At 39.0% G+C, this 23893-nt stretch overlaps 1 protein-coding gene across 2 annotated transcripts in view; it reads left to right on the top strand.

Moving 5' to 3' along the window:
* Positions 1–23893, top strand: part of LOC123235499 (myosin phosphatase Rho interacting protein) — a 243059-nt gene that overhangs the window by 62580 nt on the left and 156586 nt on the right. For both annotated transcript variants that reach the window (XM_044661644.1, XM_044661652.1), the window contains exons 2-3: positions 12125–12159; positions 17655–17666. In XM_044661644.1, coding sequence (XP_044517579.1) covers positions 12125–12159; positions 17655–17666 — 47 coding nt within the window. The remainder of the gene's footprint in view (positions 1–12124; positions 12160–17654; positions 17667–23893) is intronic.

The following is a 23893-nucleotide window of genomic DNA, read 5'->3' on the forward strand; positions in this document are numbered from 1 at the left end:
CTTCCTTCCTTCCTTCCTTCCTTCCTTCCTTCCTTCTTTCCTTCCTCCCTTTCTCTCTTTGTGCTTTCATGCAATGCATATTTTCATTTTCTTATTGCTCATATTGTGATAGAGGACATATCACACATACAATTTTAAAAACTTGCTCTTTTTTCCCCCCAAACAATATCTCTTTTATCTGTTCTTGTTTTTCTACCCACAGGCCATTGCCTTAGTACAAGTTCATGTCTCTTCCCTGTACTATTATAATATTCTCCTATTTGACTTCTTTATGTCAATCCTCTACACCTCTGCCAAAGTTTGGTCATGGCACTCTGACTCCAGGAGCTCCATATCCAGAATTAAATACAAATGTGTCTATTTGACATTTAAAACTCTTCACCATTTAGCCTTTTCCTATTTTGCCAATCTTTCTTTACCTTGCCCCCACCTACACACTATCTGTTTTCCAGTCATACTGACCTGATTTCTTTACCTTGACTTTGTACTGGCTGATCTCTGCTTGGACTGTTCCTTGTAAATCTCTGTCCCTGGACACCCCTGGTTTCCTTCAAGTTGACATTCAAGTGCTTCTCCTGATCCTTCAGCGTTTGGTGCCCTCCATCCCAACATTGGCTCGAAACCATTTCATATAGATTTCCCTTGTCTGTGTGCAGCTGGTTAGAATGCAGACTCCTTGGGGACAGGGATGATTTCTTTTCTGTCTTTGTTTCCACAGTACTTAGCATAATGCCTGCCACATTGTAAGGGATGAGTAAATGGGCAGATTTGTGTTAGAACTTTTTTTTTTGAACCTTTACTTTTTGTCTTAGAATTGATACTAAGTATATTGGTTCCAAGGCAGAAGAGTGGTAAGGACTAGGCAATGGGGGTGTTAAATGACTTGTCCAGAGTCACATAGCTTGGAAGTATCTGAGGTCAAATTTGAACCCAGGACCTTCCATTTCTAGGCCTTGATCTCTATCCACCGAGCCACCCAGCAACCCCTGTGTTGGAATTTAATGTCATAAACCCATTACCTATGGAAGATCTTATCAGTTATATTCAGTCTTGGGGAATAATCATGATACAAATGGATCATTTAGCTGCTTCTGGAGCTTCTGAAGAAGCATACTAGTCCTCAATTATGCAATTTATTCCACAGAATTTAGGGATCTGTATGGTGTTCCAGGGCAAACAATCTTAGGTATTTTCTTTTCAAGGCATCTCTCTGATCCTACCAACTTTTGGAAACATTTTCTCCTATTTTTTCTTAAATTGACTGCTTCTTTGTTCCCACATGTGTACCTTGCAACCTGTAGGTGTAAGGAAGAAGTTCAGTTTCCTCTAAAAAAGTGAGATTTACCAAATTGGAAAAAAAGTTAAGATGGGTTTAGCCCAGCTTAGTAACTAATAGGAACTTGAGAAATGTGATTGGGCTGGTAGTTATTTTCTAAGTGCGTTAGTTAGCTTAGGAACCAACGATCCAACTACCTGTCTTCTCTGAATACTCATTTCTTCAACAGCAAAGTGTTACCTCTGTAGAATGTTAATATTTTTTATTATTTTTGGAACTAGTGTTGAGTTAAGGCACAGTTGTAATTATAACGAATAGAGTCAGGAAGTTTCTTTTCTGGGTTTTTACCCCTTCTCAGACTTCAGTGATATGGGTTGGGGTAAGTCACTTTGATCCTTGGTTTCCTCATTGTAAGATGGGGCTAATAATAGTGTCTACCTCACAAAATTGTTGTTAGGATCAGAGTAATATAGAGTGTCTTGAAAATCTTTTTTTTTAACCCTTTTAATTTTAGTAACAACTCTTTAAAAAAAAAATATATATATATATATAATTTATTAATTTGTTTTTTAGACCCTTACCTTCCGTCTTGGAGTCAATACTGTGTATTAGCTCCAAGGCAGAGGAGTGGTAAGGGCTAGGCAATAGGGGGGTCAAGTGACTTGCCCAGAGTCACATAGCTGGGAAGTATCTGAGGCCAGACATGAACGTGGGACCTCCCGTCTCTAGGCCTGGCTCTCAATCCACTGAGCTACCTAGCTGCCCCCTAGTAGCAACTCTTAAGACAAAAGGACAAGGCTAGGCAAAAATGAGGTTAAGTGACTTGCCTAGGGTTACATAGCTAGGAAATGTCTGAGGCCAGATTTGAACCCAGGTCCTTCTGACTCCAGGCCTGGTACTCTGTCATACATTGTACCACCTAGCTGCTTCATGCTTTTTAAATCTTAAAGGAATACATACACACTCATGTATTGAGTGGTTATTATTTTTAGGTCAGAGCTTCACTAAAAAGAGAGTTTAAATTGGGGGTGAAGTAGAATCTCCAGGGCCCCCCAGTGCTGAAGCAAGGGAGTAAAAGGCATTTTCTTCAGCTGTGACTTTGATGACCTCGTATTTCCCATTGGCCTCCAGCTCATGAACTGGGTTTGTGGAGCAGCCTGGCCCCTCCCATCCTCATTTTACAAGAGCCCTCCCTCATGGGAGAGAGAGAGAACAGATTCCCTGATGTTCCCAAACTGTGTCAGCTCTGGGACAACCTGACCCTGTCCCATCTGGAAAACCCATAGAGCAGGGAGGTCTTGGTTGTGAGGGAGGGGGAGATGGAAGAAGGAGATTTGTAACTGTTGAAGCAGATTATGTTATCAGAGAGTTAGGAGCCGGGACAAGCTGATCTTTCATTTGGGGTATTTGTTTTTCCCCTGCCCAGCTAAGCCCTTGACTGCAAGGTCAGATAAAGTCTGTAGGATTTTGAGAGAGAGAGAGCTGTTTCCACACTGAAGGTCTCTGCTGCAACACTTCTATATGGATATTGTAGTTGGAACTGTTGAAGACAGTAGTCTAGGGGGATGGGGTGGTATGCATATGGAGTTCGAAGGTTTGAAACATTCAAAAAATCTATTCCACCATGATTTTCCTGACCCATGTGCTTCATGGAGAAGACAGTCAGGAAACCAAGGCTTTGGTCTTGAGCTCTGCTACTAAATGCATGATGTTGGGTCATTCATTACTCCTTAGATCTTGTTCTTCATTTTTAATGAGTGAGTTCGAGAAGTGATCTTTCTCAAAGGTCCCTTTCACCTTTCAGATTTTAGGATTCTAAGATTTCAATTGTGTCTGACTCTTCTTGACCCCATTTGAGATTTTCTTGGCAAAGACAATGGAATGTCTTTGCCATTTTGTTCTCCAGCTCATTTTCCAGATGAAGAATCTAAGGCAAACAGGGTTAAGTGACTTACCCAGGATCGCACTAGTAAGTGTCTGAAGCCAGATTTACACTTAGATCTTCCTGACTGTAAGCCCAGCACTATATCCATCTAGTTGCCCCACATCGCTTATTAAATACCCTCCATTTATGAGGCACTTTGCCTCTGGGGAGTTATAGACCAAAAAAACTTCACAATATCTGTTTTCGAGGAGTTCCCCATTCTACTTGGAGGTGTGTGAGTAAAATGTGGATGTAAGTTATTACCAAAAACAATATAAAGTATATGCAATAGGTAAAATATGAATTATCTTCAAGTAGTTAAGAATCCTCATAACTTGGGGATTGGAGAGTTAGTAAGGACCTCATTTAGGAGGTAAAAACTCAGCTGTGCTGTAAAGAAAGCTAGAAATACTTGAAAGAGAAATGCAGAGGGAGTTACATTCCTGGCATGAGGGACCACTTGTGTAAGAAAAGGGGAAGTGGAAAGAGAACTTCTCAAGGCACTTTAGCAGAGATCTACTAGAAGAGACTAATATAGGACAAACTGGATTGACTGACCCTGCTGCCCTTTGACCATCTGAACCTGTCACTTGCCTGGTTAATCATCTTTCAATTTACAATGGCTTTCTCACTACAGTGATCCTGGCCAGGGGTTATAAAGCTGTTGTGGAGATAGCATCAAAGGCTTTTCTCCTGGGAGGGATTTGGGAGTTTATCTTACCCAGTCCCCTTATCTTGCAGATGAGGAAACTGAGGCCCATAGAGAGGAATTGACTTACCGAAGGTCACGCGACTAATAAGTATGAGAACTGACACTCCAACCCAGACCTCTGCCCCAAATCTAGTGATATTTCCACTCCCTCCATGCTTCGTCTCCATTGTCCTCTTATTATTTGTTTGTTGTTGTTCAGTTTTTTCCCCCAGTTATATCTAACTCTTTATGATGCCATTTGGAATTTTCTTGGCAAAGATACTGGAGTAAATTTGTTATTCTGTTCTCCAGCTCATTTTACATATGAGGAAACTGAGGCAAACAGGGTTGGTGACTTGCCCAGGGTCACACAATAGGTGTCTGAGGGTAGATTTGAAATCAGGAGGATGAGTCTACCTGAGTCCAGGCCTGGCACTCTTTCCACTGTCTTATTCTTTGTAGGAGACCTTCACTTTTTAGGTATCTCTTTGGCCATCTGATGAAGCTATAAACTCTGTCTCAGAATATTGTTTTAAGTTGCATAAAACAAAACACATAGGATTACCAAGGGAGATAGCTCCATCAAAATCCAGTTAGGTTGAGAACCTTGATGTCTTATAATGTATAGGCCAAATGCACAGAAAACACTGAGGCAATGTGGCATGGTTAAGAGTTCCAGTCCTGCCTCTGATACTTTATAAATGAAACTCTACATACCAGACCTCAGTTTCTTCATTTGTAAAATAAGGATGGTAATATTTGCATTGCTGTGTTTTATAAGGAAAGTTTTTTAATTCTTAAGACATGATATATGTTTGATGAATTGTTAATATAGTAATAATATTTGTTATTATTGTTAGACATTGCTAGGTTTTTTTGGTGGAAGCACAAAGGAAGAGAGTCCAGTTAGACCATCTTGGAATTTGCCTATCCTGGACTATTTATTTGCTTTAAAATGAGTGAAATTCCCTCTCCTTTCCACTCCTTTCCTCTCCACTACCTCTCCACTACCTCTCCACTACCTCTCAACAATCATTTCAGGACATCTCTTTTTGAACCTTCTTTCGTGCTCTGCCCACACAGATCCAATGATGTCCACTTTAACAGTCACATCATTGTGCAAAGAAATTATGCATGTACCATGACAGACAACACCCACCTCTCAAAGGATGCCAGAAATATAATGATATGAGCTGCATGTAAAGCAACGGATTCTCAAACAACTGGGGACCTTAGGAAGAGGACATAGAAATGTGTGGATCAAGCTTGACCATTCTACCTATTTACAGTCCTTATTTTCTACTCTCACTTCTCCCTTTTCTCTGAACATGCCTTTTATTCCTATTGAATTTCTGTCAGTCTATATTCATAATCAAGAACAAGAAGAGAGGGGCAAATGTTAACCACTCTGATGGCATTTGGCTTAATTGGAGAGGAAGAGATTTTGAAAATCTTTGAGTCTTCAGTGTACTGATTAAAAAGAAAAAGCAACAACCCCAAACTCTCCCATATTTCTCTCTTGATGATTCTGGGATCTTGTAAAGTCTGGTAGATGGCACAGTTGGCACTGAGGTTGGAATCTGGTTTGATGGAGAGAAAAGACAGATGGGACTGTGGCATAAGATAATTTTTCTTTCTGAAAGAAAGCAGAGAACTGAGGTAATCTTGTGTCTGTGTTATTATCCTTTGCATTTGCCTAATTCATTCCCGAAGCCAGAATGTTGTATTGGAAAATAACTTCTGCTATTCTAGAGGATTAAAAAAAAAACCCAAAACCTTAATGCCAAATATTTAGGTATAAATGGTGGCAAAGAAATGCTAATTGCTGAAGCAGGATGATTTTGTGAGGGGAATCTAAATCCTCAGTAGACCTGATACTGACTGTGGCTTATGGGCAAGGGTAAATTCTCCACAGAGTCTAGTTAGGATATGAGAGAAGGTCCTTGGAGCACCTCTAGGATACTTTTCAATCCTATGTACATTAAGAGGTCATTGCCTCCAAAGATCTTGAGTCTTGGATATTAATCCCATGTGAGAAGTTGCTGTTAGGCTTGGCTAAGCCCCTAGTGAAATATTTGTGTTCACTGTAAGACTTGCCAGGACCCTGAGACACTGAAGATATAGTCTGGATCAGGTAAGCAGGCAGGCAAGGTGTTGTGGGTTTGAGCTCTGCAAGAAAAACCTAGATAGAACTTTATCTCTGTAGCTCTGACTAGGACAAATGGAATTCTGTTTACTCTCCTCCTTTCCTTCCCCTTGGTCTTATTCCTTGCTTTCCTGGCTGTAAAAGGAAACTTAGCCTCATTTCTCATTCTAAGTATAGTGGGGGGGGGGGGGGGGAGTGAGGGAAGAACCCCAGACAGGAGACCTGGGTTCTAGTCTTAACTTTGACATTAACGATTTACAATGACCTTAGGAAAATAGTTTATTCTACAACTCTGGGCCTCATGTGTAAAATGAGAAGGTTGAATTAGATGATCCTTAAGGCCCTTTCTAAGAGTTCTGGGAGTCCATAATTCTTTTAGAGAACTTGCTTTTTCTTCTCTTGTTCAGTCGTATTAATCATGTCTGACTCTTGGTGACCCAATTTGGAGTTTTCTTGACAAAAATCCTGGAGTCGTTTGCCATTTCCTTCTAATCTGACAGATGACAAAACTGAGGCAGAGTTAAGTGACTTGGCCTAGGTCACATAGCTATTAAGTGTCTGAGGCCAGATTTGAACTCAGGAAGAGGAATCCTTCCTACTCTTGACCTAGCACTCTATCCACTGTGCCATCTAGCTGCCACCTTTAGCCCTCTACAAGAATAAAGTCTCCTTTGTGAGATTTCATTCCTCTTTCGTTTTTCTTTTCTACAAGAATGGAATCTCACAGATGAAACTTTATCCAGGGTCAGAAAATACTTTCCAGCATATGTATCACTCTTTGTCTTATCTTATATTCCCATGGACCATAGAATAAGAGTTGAAATCAACCTCAGAGATCTTCTATCCAATACTCTCATTTTACAGATGAGAAAACTGAAGTTCAGGACAGTAAAGGCATTTGTTTAAGGTACACACTTTCACACACTCTCATATACTTTCTGAAACCTCTCAAAGTACTTTTTTTTGCTGGAAATTAGTTATGTTTTTCCCCTTGTTCAGTTGCTACTGTTTTTACTGCCACAAAATGATGGAAGATGTATGGTCCTGCAGTAATGTAGGTGACAGCAGTGGTGAACAGGTGGGAAGGAGTGTGAAAAAAGAACGGATCAAGGATTCAAATTCTGGTCCTCGGACTCCAAAGATCATATACTTTTCCCCTTTGTCAAGCTGCCTTCCATGCCTTTGAGATGAGTGTGGAAGGATATGAGCCTGAGGTAAACTTTCAGAATAAATACTCAAAAATTTCTTTTCCCTTTCCCTTCCCTTTTTTCTTTTCTCTCTATTTTCTTTCTGTTTCAATTGAGATGCCGTATAGAGGTGGTTTAGAAAAATAGTTTGTATAGGGAAGGGTGAATAGAGGTACAGAGAAGGATGGGTTGGTCAAGGGGATGCTCACTAAAGGTCTTTTTTCTTGATGCCGCTGGAGGCAAGCCTGTTCTGCTGGCATCTGTTACCCACATGGAGGAAAAATAAGCAGAGCTTGGGATCATTACCCTGAAGAACTGCTGTGGGTTCTTTCCCTTCCTCTACATTTTAGCCATAGCTACAATCTGGCCTTAACCAGGATTATAATTCAATTTATCTGTTATTTCTTTAATGCTCTATAAAGTAAACTAATCAGGCCTGCAATCTGGCTCTCTCCTGGTCTGTTTCCTTTCTCTCGAACTACTTGAGTTTGAATTATGCCTCTGTTAGTCATTGCCTTTATGATCTAGGCCAGGTTATTTTCTTTTTTCAGCCTCAGTTTCCTTATCAAGAAAATGGGTGAATCATATTAGATAATTGTTAATTTAGCACTTTGAAATTTACAAAGCACTTTATACATACATGTATATATATATAGCTATATTATTTGAAGCTCATAACAAACATGTGAGTTTGGTAGTAAAATACTGTGTTTTAATCCTACTAGTGAGGAAACAGGAACTAAAAGAGATTAAGTGACTTGGCATGATCACACAGCTATCAGAGATGATTTGATCCTTAATCAAATAGCTTATCTGTTATGCCATGCTTGCTACCTTTATGGTCTGTTCTAGCTTTAAATCCCATCATGGGATATAAAGACAAAAATGAAACAATCCTTGCCCTCAAGCAGCTTATTTCCAATTGGAGGGGAAACAACACTTACATAGAAAATTAAGTATAAGATGTATACCAGGTAATTTCTCTGAAATTAGCACAAGCAACTACAAGGGGGCAAGGAGTGGGAATTCAGATAGGCTTCTTCTGGGATGGAGAACTTGAGCTGAACTTTGGAGTGAGCTAGGAATGGTAGGTGGCTCAGTGGATAGAGTAGTGACTCTGAAGGAAGACCAGAGTTAAAATCCAGCCTTAGACATTTATTAAAGTGGGCAAGCCACTTAACTCTGTTGGCCTCAGTTGCCTCATCTGCCAAATGAAGTGGAGAAGAAAATGGCAAACTACTCTCATATCTTTGCCAAGAAAACCCCAAATGGGGCCATGAAGAATAGGATACAACTGAAATAACTGCACAACAGCCACAAGGGGATGCTATGAGGTGAAGGTGAGGAGGGAGAGCATTCCAGGGTTGGTGGGTAGCCCATGAAATGTTATGGGAACAGATGAGGGAATGAGCATGAGAAACAGCAAGCAGGCTAGGCTAACCAGGATATAGTGCTAGAAAGTGAGTATTTTTTAAAATTAAGTTTTTTTCTTAACTTTTAAAATCTAATCATTTCCTCCAGTATCCTTCCCTTCTCTTTCTCAGAGAGCCAACCTATATAACAAATAGTAGATTCTCCTCCCCCCCCCCAAAAAAAAAGGAAAAGGAGAAAAATCAGCAAAACATCCTTCCATCAAAAAGTCTAAACATGTGCAATGTATAACACTTATGAATCTCTTACCCCTGCAAAAGGCTTAGGGTAGGGGTGTTTTTTTGCATCTCTTTCCAACCATATTTGTTCTTTATAATTTTTCAATATTCACTATTGATTATTGACAGCTCTTTCCATCATAATGTGGTCATTATGTATATCATTTTCTTGGTTTTGATTACTTCCCTCTTCATCAGCTCATAGAAATCTTCCATAGCTTCTCTATATTCATCACATGTTATGGCATAGTAACATTCTATTACATTCATTTACCCCAATTTATTCATCTATTTCCCCAATTGATGTGAGTGTCAACTTTGTTTCCAATTCTTTCCTATCATAAAAAGGGCCACTATAATATTTCCTGCACATGGGGGACTTAATTTTTTTTTAAACGCTGGCCTCCATGGAGTAATGGAGGCAAGAGGGAACCACTGGAATTCCTTCAGCAGGGTAGTAATATACTTGGACCCATGCTTTAGAAATGTCAGATTTTCAGCTGTGTCAAAAATGTATTGCAGAAAGGGGATGAATTGGAGACTGGATACTTAGAGACCGTTTAGATGGTCACTTCAGTGGTCCAGATGAGAAGTGATGAGGTCCTGAATTAGAAATATGAGACTTGGCAACTGATTGGAGGTGTGTGATGGAAAGACAAGGATGATTTTGTAGTTGTCAGCTTGTATGACAGTGATTCTCAAAGTATTGCCTGTGGACCTCTGGAAGTCCTCAAGATTCTTTAAGGGGGTCCAAACTATTTTCATCATAATACTGAGATTTTAAAATTACAATAATATGGGAAATAGAGACCAATATATAGCTCTCAAAAACGAAAACTACTGTTCCTCAGTAATTTTTAAGGGTATAAAATAGTTCCAAGACCAAAAACTTTGAGAACTACTAGACTAAAAGAATGGTGGTACTTTAAACAGGAAGAAAAGAGGGTTTTGGGGGAAAGATGATATATATATATATATATATATATATGCACATATATATATATTGATAAACTATCTAGTTGGATATATACAAAGTAGACTAGAGTTATTGAAAGCAGAAATGCATTTTATGGGTCATACTTATTAGACAAAGAACTGGACAATAGTGGAGGTAAGCTGTATTAAGATTCTAAATGCTATTTGTGAAGGATTTTGCTAAGTGGAAGTATGTTTTGGGGTCAGTTGTTATCTCAAAATAATAAGTAATTCATTAATTCGGTGAAAGGAAGAATATAGGATGTTAAAAAAAAGATTTTTAAAAAGTTCCGTTTGTGAAAGTGATCTTAAATAGTATGTATGAATTGGTATAATTGATTATTGAAAAACCTTCTTTCCAAGACAGGTGTTTATAATTGGACTTGATACATTTGATAGAATTGGGGGAGGTGGGATGACTTGAAATGAATATTTACTAGGCCCAGGACTATGTTGTGTTAATTTGAAATGATTACTTTAGAGACCCATTTGGCCTCTGTTAAATTAGGCCAGCATAACTCAAGCCAAAGTGATGTGAATAACTTGAATTAAACAAAGATGATTTTGTATTTCTAATGTGGATCTTAATTGGTCTGTGAGGCTTAGGAGGGTGATTTTATGAACCTGGGATAACTGCCAGGAAATTTCTCTCCTATCTGGTCTGTAAAGGCCCAACCATGTGTCAGGTTTAAAGTCAAAAGACTTGAATGAAAATCCTGACCCTTTTATTTGTTACCTGTATGTTGCTGTTGTTGTTGTTGAGATGTGTTTTTCTTTGCAACCTGATTTGGTTTTCTTTTTTTGGGTAAAGATATTTTGTTTTACCAATTACACATAGTAATAAATTTCTATGTACATTGTCTGAAGTTATAAGATCCAAATTGTTTCCCTCCCTCCCTTTTCTTTCCCCTTCCAGAGCTGGTAAGCAATTTGATCGGGGTTATACATATATTATCATGCAAAACCCATTTCTATATTGTTCATTGTTGTAAAAGGATACTCATATAAAACAAAAACCTCAATAAACTAAAGTGAAAAGTCTCACACTTTCATTTGAACTCTGACTTCAACAGTTCTTTCCCTGTAGGTGGATGGCTTTCTTTGTTATAAATCCTTCATAATTGTGCTGGTTCATTGATTTGCCAAGAGTAGATAAGTCTGTCACAGTTGATCATCCCACAGTATTGCTGTTACTATGTACAATGTTCTCCTGGTTCTGCTTATTTCACTCTGCATCAGTTCATGTAGGTCTTTCCTGAAATCATCCTGTTCATCATTTCTTATAGCACAGTAGTATTCCCTCACCATCATATGCCACAGTTTGTTTAGCCATTCTCTCCACTTCCAATTCGTTGCTACCACAAAATACTGCTATAAATATTTTTGTAAAATATTTTTATTTTCCCCTTTTCCTCATTTGGGGTTTTCTTGGCAAAGATACTTGTTGGGGTTTGTCACCTTCTCCAGCTCATTTTGCAGATGAAGAAACTGAGGCAAACAGGGTGAAGTGCCTGGTCCAGGGTCACACAACTATTAAGTGTCTGAGGCCAGATTCAAACTCGGGAAGAGGGGTCTTCCTGAATCCGGGGCTAGTTACTCTATCCACTGTAACACCCAGTTGCCCTTTACTACCTGTATAGCCTTGGGTAATGTCTTAACTTTTCTGGGTCCTAAATTCCTCATCTGTAGCACCTCCCAGTTTTTAGTGTTCTCTTGTGACTTTTTTGTCTCAATAAAATGATGATACCTGGAAGAACAGGAAAGCAGTATTCACAAACTATCTTCAGTGTCATGTCCTAGATACAGAGAAGATTCTTGAGCAATGGGAAAGCTTTTACTCTGAACGGGTCTAGAAAGTCTGGAGAAACAGAGATAAGAAACTTGCCCTTTCTGACACTTAGATGTAAAGTTAGAAAGCAGAAACAGGACAAAAGTTAGGTCATAAATTTTAAAAGATGATGCACTGTCTTTAAATGAAAAAAAGGATAAATAGGGGGCAGATTTTAACTGAATTTGCCTTTGTTCTAGTGAGATTCTTGACATGGGAAAGCTTATAATGTGTCATATTGAAAGCATTCTTCATTTTCAGTAAACTAGATACTATAAAACTATTTACCAAAAATAATTAAGAGTGACTATTCACTCTTTGAAACAGATCTGGGAAATTCACCAGACTGAATCCTGATGGGGAAATCCTGAAAAAGTCATTGTGAATTGTTCATCCAGCCCAGATTGCATAGGGAGCCAGAGGAGTTCAGCAAGCAGGTTGAACCAAGAGTAAGCCCCACAGAGTACTTCAGGGGGGATGGCTGTGAACCAGGACAAGAGGAGGTCACAAATGCATATCTGGACACTGCAAATGGTGATGATGATTGTTGTTCAGTCATGTCTGACTCTTTGGGACTCTGTGTGGAGTTTTCTTGGTAAAGATATTGGAGTGGTTTGCTATTTATTTCTCCAGCTCATTTTCCAGATGAGGAAACAAAGGCACACAGGGTTAAGTGACTTGCCCAGGAACACACAGCTAATAAGTGTCTAAGGCTAGATTTGAACTTCTGAAGATGAGTCTTCCTGACTCCAGGCCTGGCACTCTATCCACTGTGCCACCTAGTTGCCCCAGTATCAAATATAGACTTCATTGTTTGGCACTTAAACACTTTTCCAGTCTCACAAACATATTCCTTTCATGTATTTCATGTTATCATCATGATATTCTATAGAGACTGCACTCTACTTCCATCTCCATGACAGGCACTGGCTGGCTTCCCATTCCTACAGTTCACACTCTTCCCTTCTGTTTTTTAGAATCCCTTATTTCTTTCAAGATGTAGATCAGGCTCTACTTTCTACTTGAAATATTTTGTGTTTCTTTCAGCTTCTAGCACCTTTTCTCTCCAAATTATTTTGTATTTATCTTGCAAATATTTATTCTGTATATTTTTGCATATATTCATATTGTCTTCCCTACAGAATCATTCATTTAATAAATTTTAGATATCTACTACATGCCAGGCACTATGCTAAATCCTAGGAATACAAAAAAGGGCAAAAGATGATCTGTGCCCTCAAGTAGCTCATATTCTAAAGTGAGAGATAAACAAATATGTACAAACAGGGCCAACAAGTACACTGGATAGAGGCAGACTTGGAGACTGGAGGTCCTAGATTCAAATCTGGTCTCAGACACATCCTAGCTCAGTGATGGTGAACCTTTTAGAGGCTGAATGCCTTGCCCCCTCACCCAGATCAAGTGCTGTGCCCTTCTCCACTTACCCCAGACAAGGGAGGGAGGAAGTGTTCCCATTGGGCTGCTAGGCAGAGGGGGGTAGATGATGTCCTGAGGTGCATGTGGAGAGGGGAGTGGAGCAGCCCAGCCATGTCTGCCTTTCGCTTTCTAGTAATGAACGAACTCTGGTGAACTCTGTGTTGTGACAACAGCAGGAGTGCCCACAGAGTGGTCTCTGAATGCCACCTGTGGCACATGTGCCATAGGTTTGCCACCATGGTCCTAGCTGCATGACCCTGAACAAGTCACTTAACTCCAATTGTCTAGCCCTTACTTCTCTTCTGCCTTGGAACCAATACTTAGATTGACTCTAAGGCAGAAGGTAAGAATTATAAAAACAAATACAAAAATATGTATGAATAAACTGTATTCAGGTTAAATACAAAATAATTAACAGAGGGAAAGGCACTAGAATTAAGGGGCTGAGAAAGGCTTCCTGTAAAAGATGGGATTTTAGTTTGAACTGTGGCTAAGGAGGATTATATTTTAAGTCTTTGCATTAGCACTACAAAGAAAATATTAACTAACAATCTGATTATTAATATTATTAATTATTAATAAAGAAAAATTAATTGATAAATATTAATACTTCTAAATTTCTTTTATTCTTCACATCAACACTGAGTTAGATGTCATTCTCTCTGGTTTAGAAATATGGAACCTGAGGCTTAGAGGCTGACCTAAAATCACAGAGCTGACAAGTACCTGAGGTGGGATTTGAACACTGGTCTAAATGCCAAGGCTGGCACTCTGTTTAGGGCACTGAGCATGTATAATATATAGTCATTTGTGTGATTGCTATATAGACAGCCCTAAATTGTACCTGTGTGCTGTATGCTTCTGTGGCCCAGAACAAAGGTAGCTTAGAATGAACAAAAAGGTAAGAGCCAAAATTAGGCTAAAAAAAGACTAGAAAATTTTTTCCCAAAATTTGAATATTAAATTGTTTCACTAGAGAGTACCATCAGGTGTTATAGGCTATGACGTTTTAGACTTTTTTTTTTTAACTCTTGCCATCTGTCTTAGAATGGATACTAAGTATCTGTTCTAAGGCAGAAAAGGGATAAGGGCTAAGCAATTGTGGTTAAATGATACTTAGTATTGATTCTGAGAGAAAGTAAGGGTTTAAAAAATGTAATTGACAAGTGTTTAAAAATACAGTGTAACATGGAGAATGTTTTCTAAATTGTTTTCTAAATTGTTATGAAGACTTCAGGGATGTGTTTCAATTTTAGTCTGATATTCCTAGCATAAATAGATAAGTGTGTGTGTGTGTGTGTGTGTGTGTGTGTGTATGTGTATGTGTATGTGTGTGTATATATATATGCATATATATATATATATATATAAAATATATAAATAGATAATACATAAGAGAGGATAAATTAGAATGGGCAAAAGGCTGGAGATAGGGGCCTAATTAAAATATATTTAATTTTTCCCAATTAAATGTAAAAAATAATTTTTAACTTTAATTTTCTAATATTTTGAGATTTCTGAGTTTTTCCTAAGATTTCAAATTTCCTCCCTCCCCTCAGCCCTCTCTGAGTTGGTAAGCAATTTGATATAGGTTATACATGGTTGATTGTGCAAAATGTATTTCCATATTGGTCATGCTGTGGAAAAAGACACATTTAAAAAAACTAATTTTAAGAGTATTGCACTAGTCCAGGTGAGAGGTAATGGGGAGTGGGGTGGCTGAATGTGTAGACAGAAGGGGAGATGTAGAGATAGAAACAACAAGATTTAGCAACTATGGATGATGATGATGAAGATTAAAAGGGAAAGTGATCATTGTTTTTAAACCCTTGCCTTCTGTCTTAGAATTTATGCTAAGTATCAATTAAGTACTAAGTACTTAAGTAAGATTTAAGTACTAAGGTGAGGGTTAGGTAGTTGGGGTTAAGTGACTTGCCCAAAATCACATAACTAAGGAAGTGATGGAATAGTTTAAGGGATCTCTGGGAACTTTGTAGTGAACAGTTTCAGTTGAGTAACTGGAAACCAAATCTAAGGACTGAGAAGTAAATGAGAGGAAAAGTTGTTGAGGCAGTGTAGACACTCCCCTTCCAGGTATCTAAATGTTCCTTGACATCAACATGTTCTATCTTCTACCGCATGCGTTGATTTGCACAAGCTATCTGCCTTGTCTCCCCCTACCCAACCCAAACCCTTACTTTCTATCATAGTGACAACTCTAGGACAGAAGGGCAAGGGCTAAGCAAATGAGGTCAAGTGACTTGTCTGGGGTCACACAGCTAGCAAGTGTCTGAGGCTGGATGTGAACTTAGGTTTTCCTGATTCCTGGTCTAGTGCTCTCTCCATTGTTCCACTTAAATGCTCTATTTAAAAATTTTTTTTAATTTAAATATATTTTATTTTCCCAGTTCCATATTATAATAATAATTTTCAACCATCCAAACCATCTCCTTCCCTCCCCCTACTCAGGATTTTGATCTGGGCCATACATATATTATCATGTGAAACATTCTTAAATATTGGTCATTCTTGTAAGAGAATACTCCTACAAAACCAAAATCCCAAAGTAAAACTGCGAATATACTGATGTGAAAGATAGTGTGTTTTAATCTACATCCATCTGACTCCAACAGTTCTTTCTCTGGAGGTGGATAGCATTCCCCATCATAAGTCCTTCAGAATTGTCCCAGATCATTGAGTCACTGAGAGTAGCCAAGTTTTCGCAGTTGATTTTTGTACAATACTTAGCTGCCCTTTTAAAGTAAAAGGGTTACAGATCAATTTGCTTACCAGCTCAGGGAAGGGAGAGAGGGAGACAATTTGGATCACATAACTTCAGAAAATATATGTGGAAAATTGTTACTACATGTAACTGGTAAAACAAAATATCTTCACCAAAAAAATAAAGGGGTTAGACTAAGTGATCTCTCAGGTCTTTTCCAACTTTAAATCTGAGATCCTTTGTATGTTTTTAAATGGGGGAGAACAGAATAGAGTGGGCATGAGTGTGTGGTAGAAAGGATGAGGTAAAGGACTATGAGTGAGACTGTCGCTAGATTTAAAGGCTAAACGAAATGCTTTGGGTCTGAGAGTTTTAACACTGTTTTTGACATCTGGGGGTCTATAGCAAGATTTGAGAACTTTGACATTTTCTATTCTTTTTTCTGCCTTCAACATACCACTAAATCTTAGGTTAAAATCTCGTAACCTTCTCAATCTTAAGTTTCCTTTCATATTAACTAGAAAGAGCTTTATTTTCCTTTTTGTAGGGGTGTTATAAGATTTAATTTCTCAATAATTGTAAAGTGCTTTGAAGATTTAAAGCAACTTGTAAATACTTATTATGTGTGACAGAGCTTTGACATTTTTGGATGAAATGTTTGATATAAAGATAAGGGTTTTTAAAAAAATCATTATTATCTAAGTTTGGGTTATGCTCTCAGATATGTATCTTTAGCTGTACAGGTTGTAGGAAGTTTATTAGAGCCTTAGAAATGAGATTGAGCTTGGTTTAACATGTTGACTAGTAGTAACTCTGATATGCTTATCTTCATCCCCACATTCTCTGTGGAGGATCCAGAACCTTCTTCCAGTCTATAGTACCTTTGGGGGAAAATTAAATCCATGCATATTAATTATTATGTGACATATCACATTTTAATATTATTTTATACATATAGAATAAGCTAGCAAGTATCTGAGGCTGGATTTGAACTTAAAGCCTCTTTCATTTCTAAATCCTATCTTTCTCAGAGTGGCTAGTGAAAAGACTGAATGACAATCAAGTCTTAGAGGAGAAGAAATAATTATTTTCTAGTGCCTACTGTGTGCCAAGAACTATGCTAAATGGGGGCAGCTGGATTGTTCAGTGGATTGAGAGCCAGGCCTAAAGACAGGAGGTCCTAGGTTCGAATTTGGCCTCAGACACTTCCTAGCTGTGTGACCCTGGGCAAGTCACTTAACCCCCATTGCCTAGCCCTGTAACAAATAAAATTAATATAGAAGTATATATATATATATATAAAGATATATATATATATATATAAAGATATTAGGGTTTAAAAAAAAAGAACTATGCTAAATGCTTTACAAATATTACCTCATTTTAATCATCCTAGCAAACTCTATAAGATAGGGGCTATTATTACCTCTATCTTATAGTTGAGGAAATTGAAGCATACAAAGGTCTAATGACTTGCCCAGGGTCATACAACTACTAAGGGTCTGAGGCTGGATGTGATCTCAGGCCTTCCTGAATCCAGGCCCAGTGCTCTATGCACTGAGCCACTTACCTGCCTAGAGTATAATCTTCTTCATGTTGGGTTCATTCTGATGAAAGTTTAGATTCTGTACCCCTCCTTCCCAGGCTCTTATTAAAAGAAACAAATTGGAGGAAATGATCACTTGGGGCTCACAAGTATAGACAGATCTTTTTCTGAGTTTTTCTCCCCTCTACCCCAATCCCTAAGCACATTAACATGAAGGAGTGGTTGAGAGAGGAGCTTTAATGAGGCAATGTGGGTGGGAGCTTGGGGGAATAGGCTCATTAAACCGTCAGTCTCATATTTCTTTAAAAGCAGTAGAAATTATAACTACATGGCAGCCCTTCCTTGACATTTAAATGCCCCGCTGCTTACTGGATTGAATTATACTGCCTACATATGGGATAACTGAGAGACAGAAGCTGCTTTCTGGGCTAACCATGTCTCATAAGACAAGGTAGGAATTAGAAGGGGAGGGAAATCAGTGAGCCTAGGATGTCAGAGCTAGATGGAACCCTAGGTAGGATTTTGTTTGACACCCTTTCCCCCCATATTGCAGAGGGGAAAAAATGAGGCCCAGAGAGCTAGCTAACAGCTGAACTGGAACCAGAATCTGACTCTTGTGTTCAATTATCAGTCAATTTATAAACATTATTAAATGTGTGCTATGTACCCCTACTCTGAGCTGATGTCCAATATCGTGAATTTTCCTTCTGTCACATACCATTCTGGTCTATTACCTGTTAGTTGTCCATTGAGGACTAGCAGTGACTTCCAAGAAATGTTTGCTGCAGCCTTTGGATGCAGTAGAGAAAGGATGGGGCATGAACTGGTGGGCCCTCCTCTTCTACCCTTGCAGTGATGGTATGTAGCATGAGAAGAGCCCTGAACTAGGCTAACGCTTACCACTTAATAACTGCGGGACCTTGGCCAAGTGGTTTTACGCCTCTGAACTCCTTACCTGTAAAATGGGTTGGTTTTTTCCCTCATCTGTAATACCTGCTCTGTAGATTTTTTGCAAGGACCAAATGGGACAGTATAGGCAAAGTGCTTTGTAACACAATCTTGAACACTACATAAATTTAAGATATTATTATGAGGAATGGGATTAGTTCTTACTGTTCAGTGATGTCAGTATATAAAAGGAAAGAATTCTAGAAAGTAAAATATCAGCAAGTGGACCAAGCCCCTATTAGGTTCAGTGAGATGGCTGTTTATGAACACTAAGGCAAGAAACCCTAGAGGAAGAACATTTACTTAGGTGAATAGGAATTGAGTCTTGTACTATGACCTTTTCTTCATCTTTTGAAGCTTTGGGATTTGCTGTGCTTTTTAGCCCTCCATTAAACTCTGCCCAGTGGGCACTCCTATCCTGCTTTAAATGTTAATCTAATCTATCTCAGGGATCCTGGGGAACTGGGCTGTTTGGTGCCCTTTCACACCAGGATTATGTCCAAAGTTCTTACTCAGCTTCCCTTCTTAGTTATATAAGTGATGAGTCAAGAATTGCAAAATAGTAATTAGCTTCCTGCTCTGTGCTCAGTCCATATGATCCATAATTAGATTACCAGATCATAATTTTCCCCAGTATGCCTATAGCTATCAACTGGGGATTGTTTGGGCTGCCTGACATCGATTGGTCAGAGGAGGAGAAGGAACAACATAATTTCATGTACAGCTGCCCATTTAGTGAGCGTGTTGTCTAATCATGTTTTTATAGAGTTGCTATTCTCTGGCATTGGGGGTGGTGGTGGAGTTAACAACAGTGCTGTTTAGGTGGTAGATTTTTGTATCCCGTACCCCATTTTGGGTTGCCTAGGCAGCAGCTGAGAAGATGGGATGTGATTGGCACGTCTGTAAAAACTTTCAGAGCTGTGGGTGGACTTCTCTGCTGGGGCTCCATGTGTGTGCTGCTTGGGTAAATGCATTTGATAATGGACTAGGGTGTCTCATTCCTGCAGGGAGAGAAATGATGTTGTTAGGCATGAGGAAAGCTGAACAGCAGGAAGAATAGATTAGGGAACCAATTAAGAGGCAGCAGGGAAATAGCTGGTGGAAAGAGCCATTTTCCTGAGATTTAGTAAATAGCCAGATACCAAAGAACAAAGGTAGGAGTGAAAGAGAAGGGTACAAGGAGAAGGAAAGAGAGTCAGAGAGAGATGTGTATCCATCGGGGACTGGAAGAAAGAAAGGCCACAGAATATGGCTTCCTTTCTTAACCAAGTTATTGAATACTATCCCAGATCTTGGTGTCTCCTAAAAGCTGTTGTTGCTTTGGAAATGAGTTCTAATCCTATACTTTTAGAGTTAGACAAGACTGTAGAAACCATCCAGACCAACTCTCCCAATTCTGTGGATGAGGTGCAAGAAGTGACTTGTTCTTGATCACCCTACTAGTAAATATCAGAACCAGAAATTGATCCCAGTTGTTGATCAGTCCTCTTTCATTTTATGCCACACAGGCACCCAAGAACTTCCAATATTGTTGAAGGAATAGAGAGAGAGAGAGAGAGAGTGTGTGTGTGTGTGTGTACACACATATATTTTTATTGAATTTTTATTGTTTTCTATTACATGTACAAACAATTTTTTGCAACAGTTTTCTGACATTTTGTGATTCATATTCTCTTCCTTTCTCCTTTGCCCCCTTCCCCAAGGCAGTAAATAGTCTGATATAGGTTATATCAGTGATTTTTTTGTAATACATATTTCCATATTCCCCATGTTTTAACTGAAGACACATAACACATATACAGTAAAAAACTCATGAAGGAAATAAAGTGAAGGATAGTGTACTTTGATCTACAATTGGGGAGTTGAGTGTGTGAGTGTGTGTGTGTGTGTGGTGTGTCTTGTTTTGCATCTTTGATTCAGTAAAACAAAAGGCCTCAAAGACCACCTAACCCAGTCTCATATTTAAAATGAGGAGATTGAACCAAAGAGAGGATAAGTGACTGTATAAGATTACTGTTGTGAGGAAGATTAGGTAGTTATTAATAAAGTATTAAGGATGTATCTAACAGGAAGGCTGGAGCATTCCAAGATGGAATGAAGGAGCAGGAAGAAGTGCTTGTGCTCTGAGAGAGACTCCATTAGGGGTTGGCACAAACTGTTGTTGGCCCTGGGAGATCTCAGAGTAAAGGACACCCTGCATCCCGATTTCCCTGGGATCCTATGTGGTGGTGGCATCTAGCAAAGAGGACAAGAACAACAGAGCAGCACCAAGGAAAGAGGAGAAGTTTGGGATCTGGTGGACAGCATCTCAAGCACACCCTCTCTACTTGGATACCTTGGCTTTTGACATCCAAAGATCATCGGTGGATTACTGTGAGAAACCCCAAAGCCACCCTCAGCCCTTAGCTGTGCTGATCAAGCCTGGCTGGAACCAGGTTTGATGCAGGCTCCCAGTGATTTCATTACTGCTCCTTTGGGCTCTGCCTGCTTAGATCACTAAGATTAGAATAGAGAAGTCCTCCCCTTGCCCCTGTGGTTTTGTCCTTTAGGTTTAAAGTATAGAAATCCCTTTCCCACCTTTATTTTAGTTGTACATAATTAAAACTGTTAAAATCTTTACCTTGCCTGCTTGTTTCTAGACTCTGGCCTAGGGAGAACTGGGTGACAGTTGAGATCAACTGCCAATTCCTGTGTTAACCCAGTGAACTCTGGTCTATCTTGGTCCCGTCTCTCCTACAACCCAGTGTGTGTACCCACAACTATTTAGATTTATTGTAACATCCCAGGTGCCCTCCATTACCTATTTTTCACATTACCCAAGTGAAAGGAGGATGATTTGAACCCAAGGAACCTGATTCCAGAGTCAGTGATTTCTAAGTACATATGGGAATCTTTTCGATAGAAAATGGAAGTAGTCATTTTCTATGAAGAGAGCTATTTCTATGAAGATAAATATAAAGCAGAAATGAGCACAGCGCAGGATGAATCCTTTGGGCTTAGTGTCAGGGAAAAGGAGACAGTAGAGGGAACAAAATGGAAATTTTCCTATTCAGAAGTCTTTTGATTGATCTATTGTAGCTCATTAGATTGAATTCATCAGACATTTACTTAGTGCCCAGGATATGTCGAGACATAGGTGCACATTCAAAATAAAGTAGGACCCTTGTTCTCTACTAGTTTATAATCCTGTGTGAAGAATACATTACACATACAGCTATTGAAGAAGGAAATACAGAAGTGTATTAAGATGGATTCAGAGGGACAGTGAGGTAGCATGATGGGTAAACTGCCAGCCTGGAGTTTGGAGGACCTAGGTTCAAATCTGGTCTTAGATTAGACACACAGACAGCTGTGTGACCCTGGGAAAGTCATTTAACCCCGATTGCCTAGTCCTTGCCACTCTTCTGTCTTAGAACTGATACTAAGACAGAAAATAAGGTAGTTTTTTTCGGTTTGTTTTTGTTTTAAGATAGATTCAGGGTACTTTAGAGAGAAACAGCTTCTGCTGGTCTTGAAGAGAGAGTCATTTAGAAACAGTTTTGCACAGGCTCCAATTCATTTAGTTCCATCCCTGCATAATTTTGGAATTTGGTGTTTGTCACCTGAAAAGCTTTTTTTTTTTTTTTAAAGAATTAAAAAAAAAGTTGTCCTTAGGTGCACCATGATATAGTGATTAGAGAATTAGCTTTCTAAAAACAAGATTTTAAGTACTATCTTTGACACCTATTAATTCCATAGGACCATGGGAAAGTGGTTTACCTGTTCAGAGATCTACAACATTCTTTGGATTAGATAAGATATTGATGGGCTCTCCATCTGCTTTGATGAATTGTCTGTTTACTTTGATAGAATTCATTTGTGATCTGTCTAGTCCTGGCATCTTCTTCTTTGGGAGTTCATAGCTTGTTTATTTTGTTTTTTCCCTGAAATTGGATTCATTTACTTTAAAGGAAGCAATTTCCATACTATGAGTTAACAGTTAACTAAGACTCCCACTCCTTAAAATACTAATCCATTCATTATCTGTCTGTCCATAGTCTGTCTCTCTATGTGCCTGCTATCTATCTATCTATCTATCTATCTATCTATCTATCTATCTATCTATCTATCCATCTATCCATCTATCCATCCATCCATCCATCCATCCATCCATCCATCCATCCATCCATCCATCCATCCATCTATCCATCCATCCATCCATCCATCCATCCATCCATCCATCCATCCATCCATCTATCCAACCTACCCACCTATCAACCAAGATCTCTACCTACCTGTTCTGTTCATCCTTAATTTTCGAAGAGGACCAGTGATTTGTGAGTGAGTTGGATTTAAATGAGGCAGATCTCACCTACAAAACCTTGTCATGGTGATGCTGAATATTACCATGGCAACTAGGCCTTGGAAAGTAGGCACATCAGTTCAACTGAGCAAATGCTTTCAAAATGCTTACTGTGTATTAACCAATGAATTAGGCTCTGTAGTTACAAAAACCAAAAAAGAACTGTGACTACCTTTGAAGAGCTTGTATTCTCCTGGGTATTATTAAGGTATTCTAGTTGTGGCTTTTTAAAATAGATGGCTACTCAGTTAAGTAGTACCTACATTTTCCAGCTCCCCTTAGGGATCTTGGGGCATTACCTAATTAATGTTTGAAGAACTTTCTGATATAGTCTTAGTGCAACAGGGGCATAGGTGAGGTTTGTTTTAATGGAACATGATTGCTTTGTACCGTGTTGGATCAGTTGAGTTCCTATCAAGGTTTGTGCAGGGGAGATGGGGATGATGCCCTGGGTTGGTATAGTTTATGTTCTGGGGCATTGGGTGCCTGAAAAACAAAATGAGATTTAAATATATCAGATGTACATGTTTTATGTTTGGTGATGAGGGAATACTTGCCCTACTTTCTCGGGTCTGTTTTCAGGAGGAGGTGCCCACATACTGTATATCCCAAATACACCTGTCATTGAAGCCTTAGAAGGCTTCCCCTTCCTAGCCCCTCTCAGAATTAAAAGAGGTCTCAAAATAACCCCTACTTTCTGTCTTAGAATTAATACTATGTATTGATTCTGAGGCAGAAGAGCGGCAAGGGATAGGCAGTGGGAGTAAAGTGTCTAGGCTCATATATAGCTAAGATGTGTCTGAGGCCAAATTTGAACCCAGGACGTCCATCTCTAGGCCTGGCTTTCAAATCACTGAGCCACCTAGCTGCCCTCAGGATTAAACACTCTTATAAGAAAAAGTTAAAAACTGGACTTAAGGATGAGGTGGTCGAGGAGGGTTACCCAAATGTAAGTGAACATGAACCCATTTGCATTTAAAATGTCATTGTAAATTGAGTTCATTGTTTAATGATTTGCTCCAAATTCCATTACAAGCTAGTTTCCTTGTTGTGGTGTCTTATCCCGAATCTTACCAGGCACTGAGGTGGAGCATTAGCAGCTTTTGAAACTGGTTGGGGGAGGAAATGTAGATAAGTAGAAAAAGTTGTGACCTGGGAATTCAGAGAGCTGGAGTCTGACTTCTAACTGCAGTGAGGTCAGTTGTGTCCTTCACATGCACTG

Source organism: Gracilinanus agilis, chromosome 1 (genome assembly GCF_016433145.1).
Source record: "Gracilinanus agilis isolate LMUSP501 chromosome 1, AgileGrace, whole genome shotgun sequence".
Lineage (NCBI taxonomy): Eukaryota > Metazoa > Chordata > Mammalia > Didelphimorphia > Didelphidae > Gracilinanus > Gracilinanus agilis.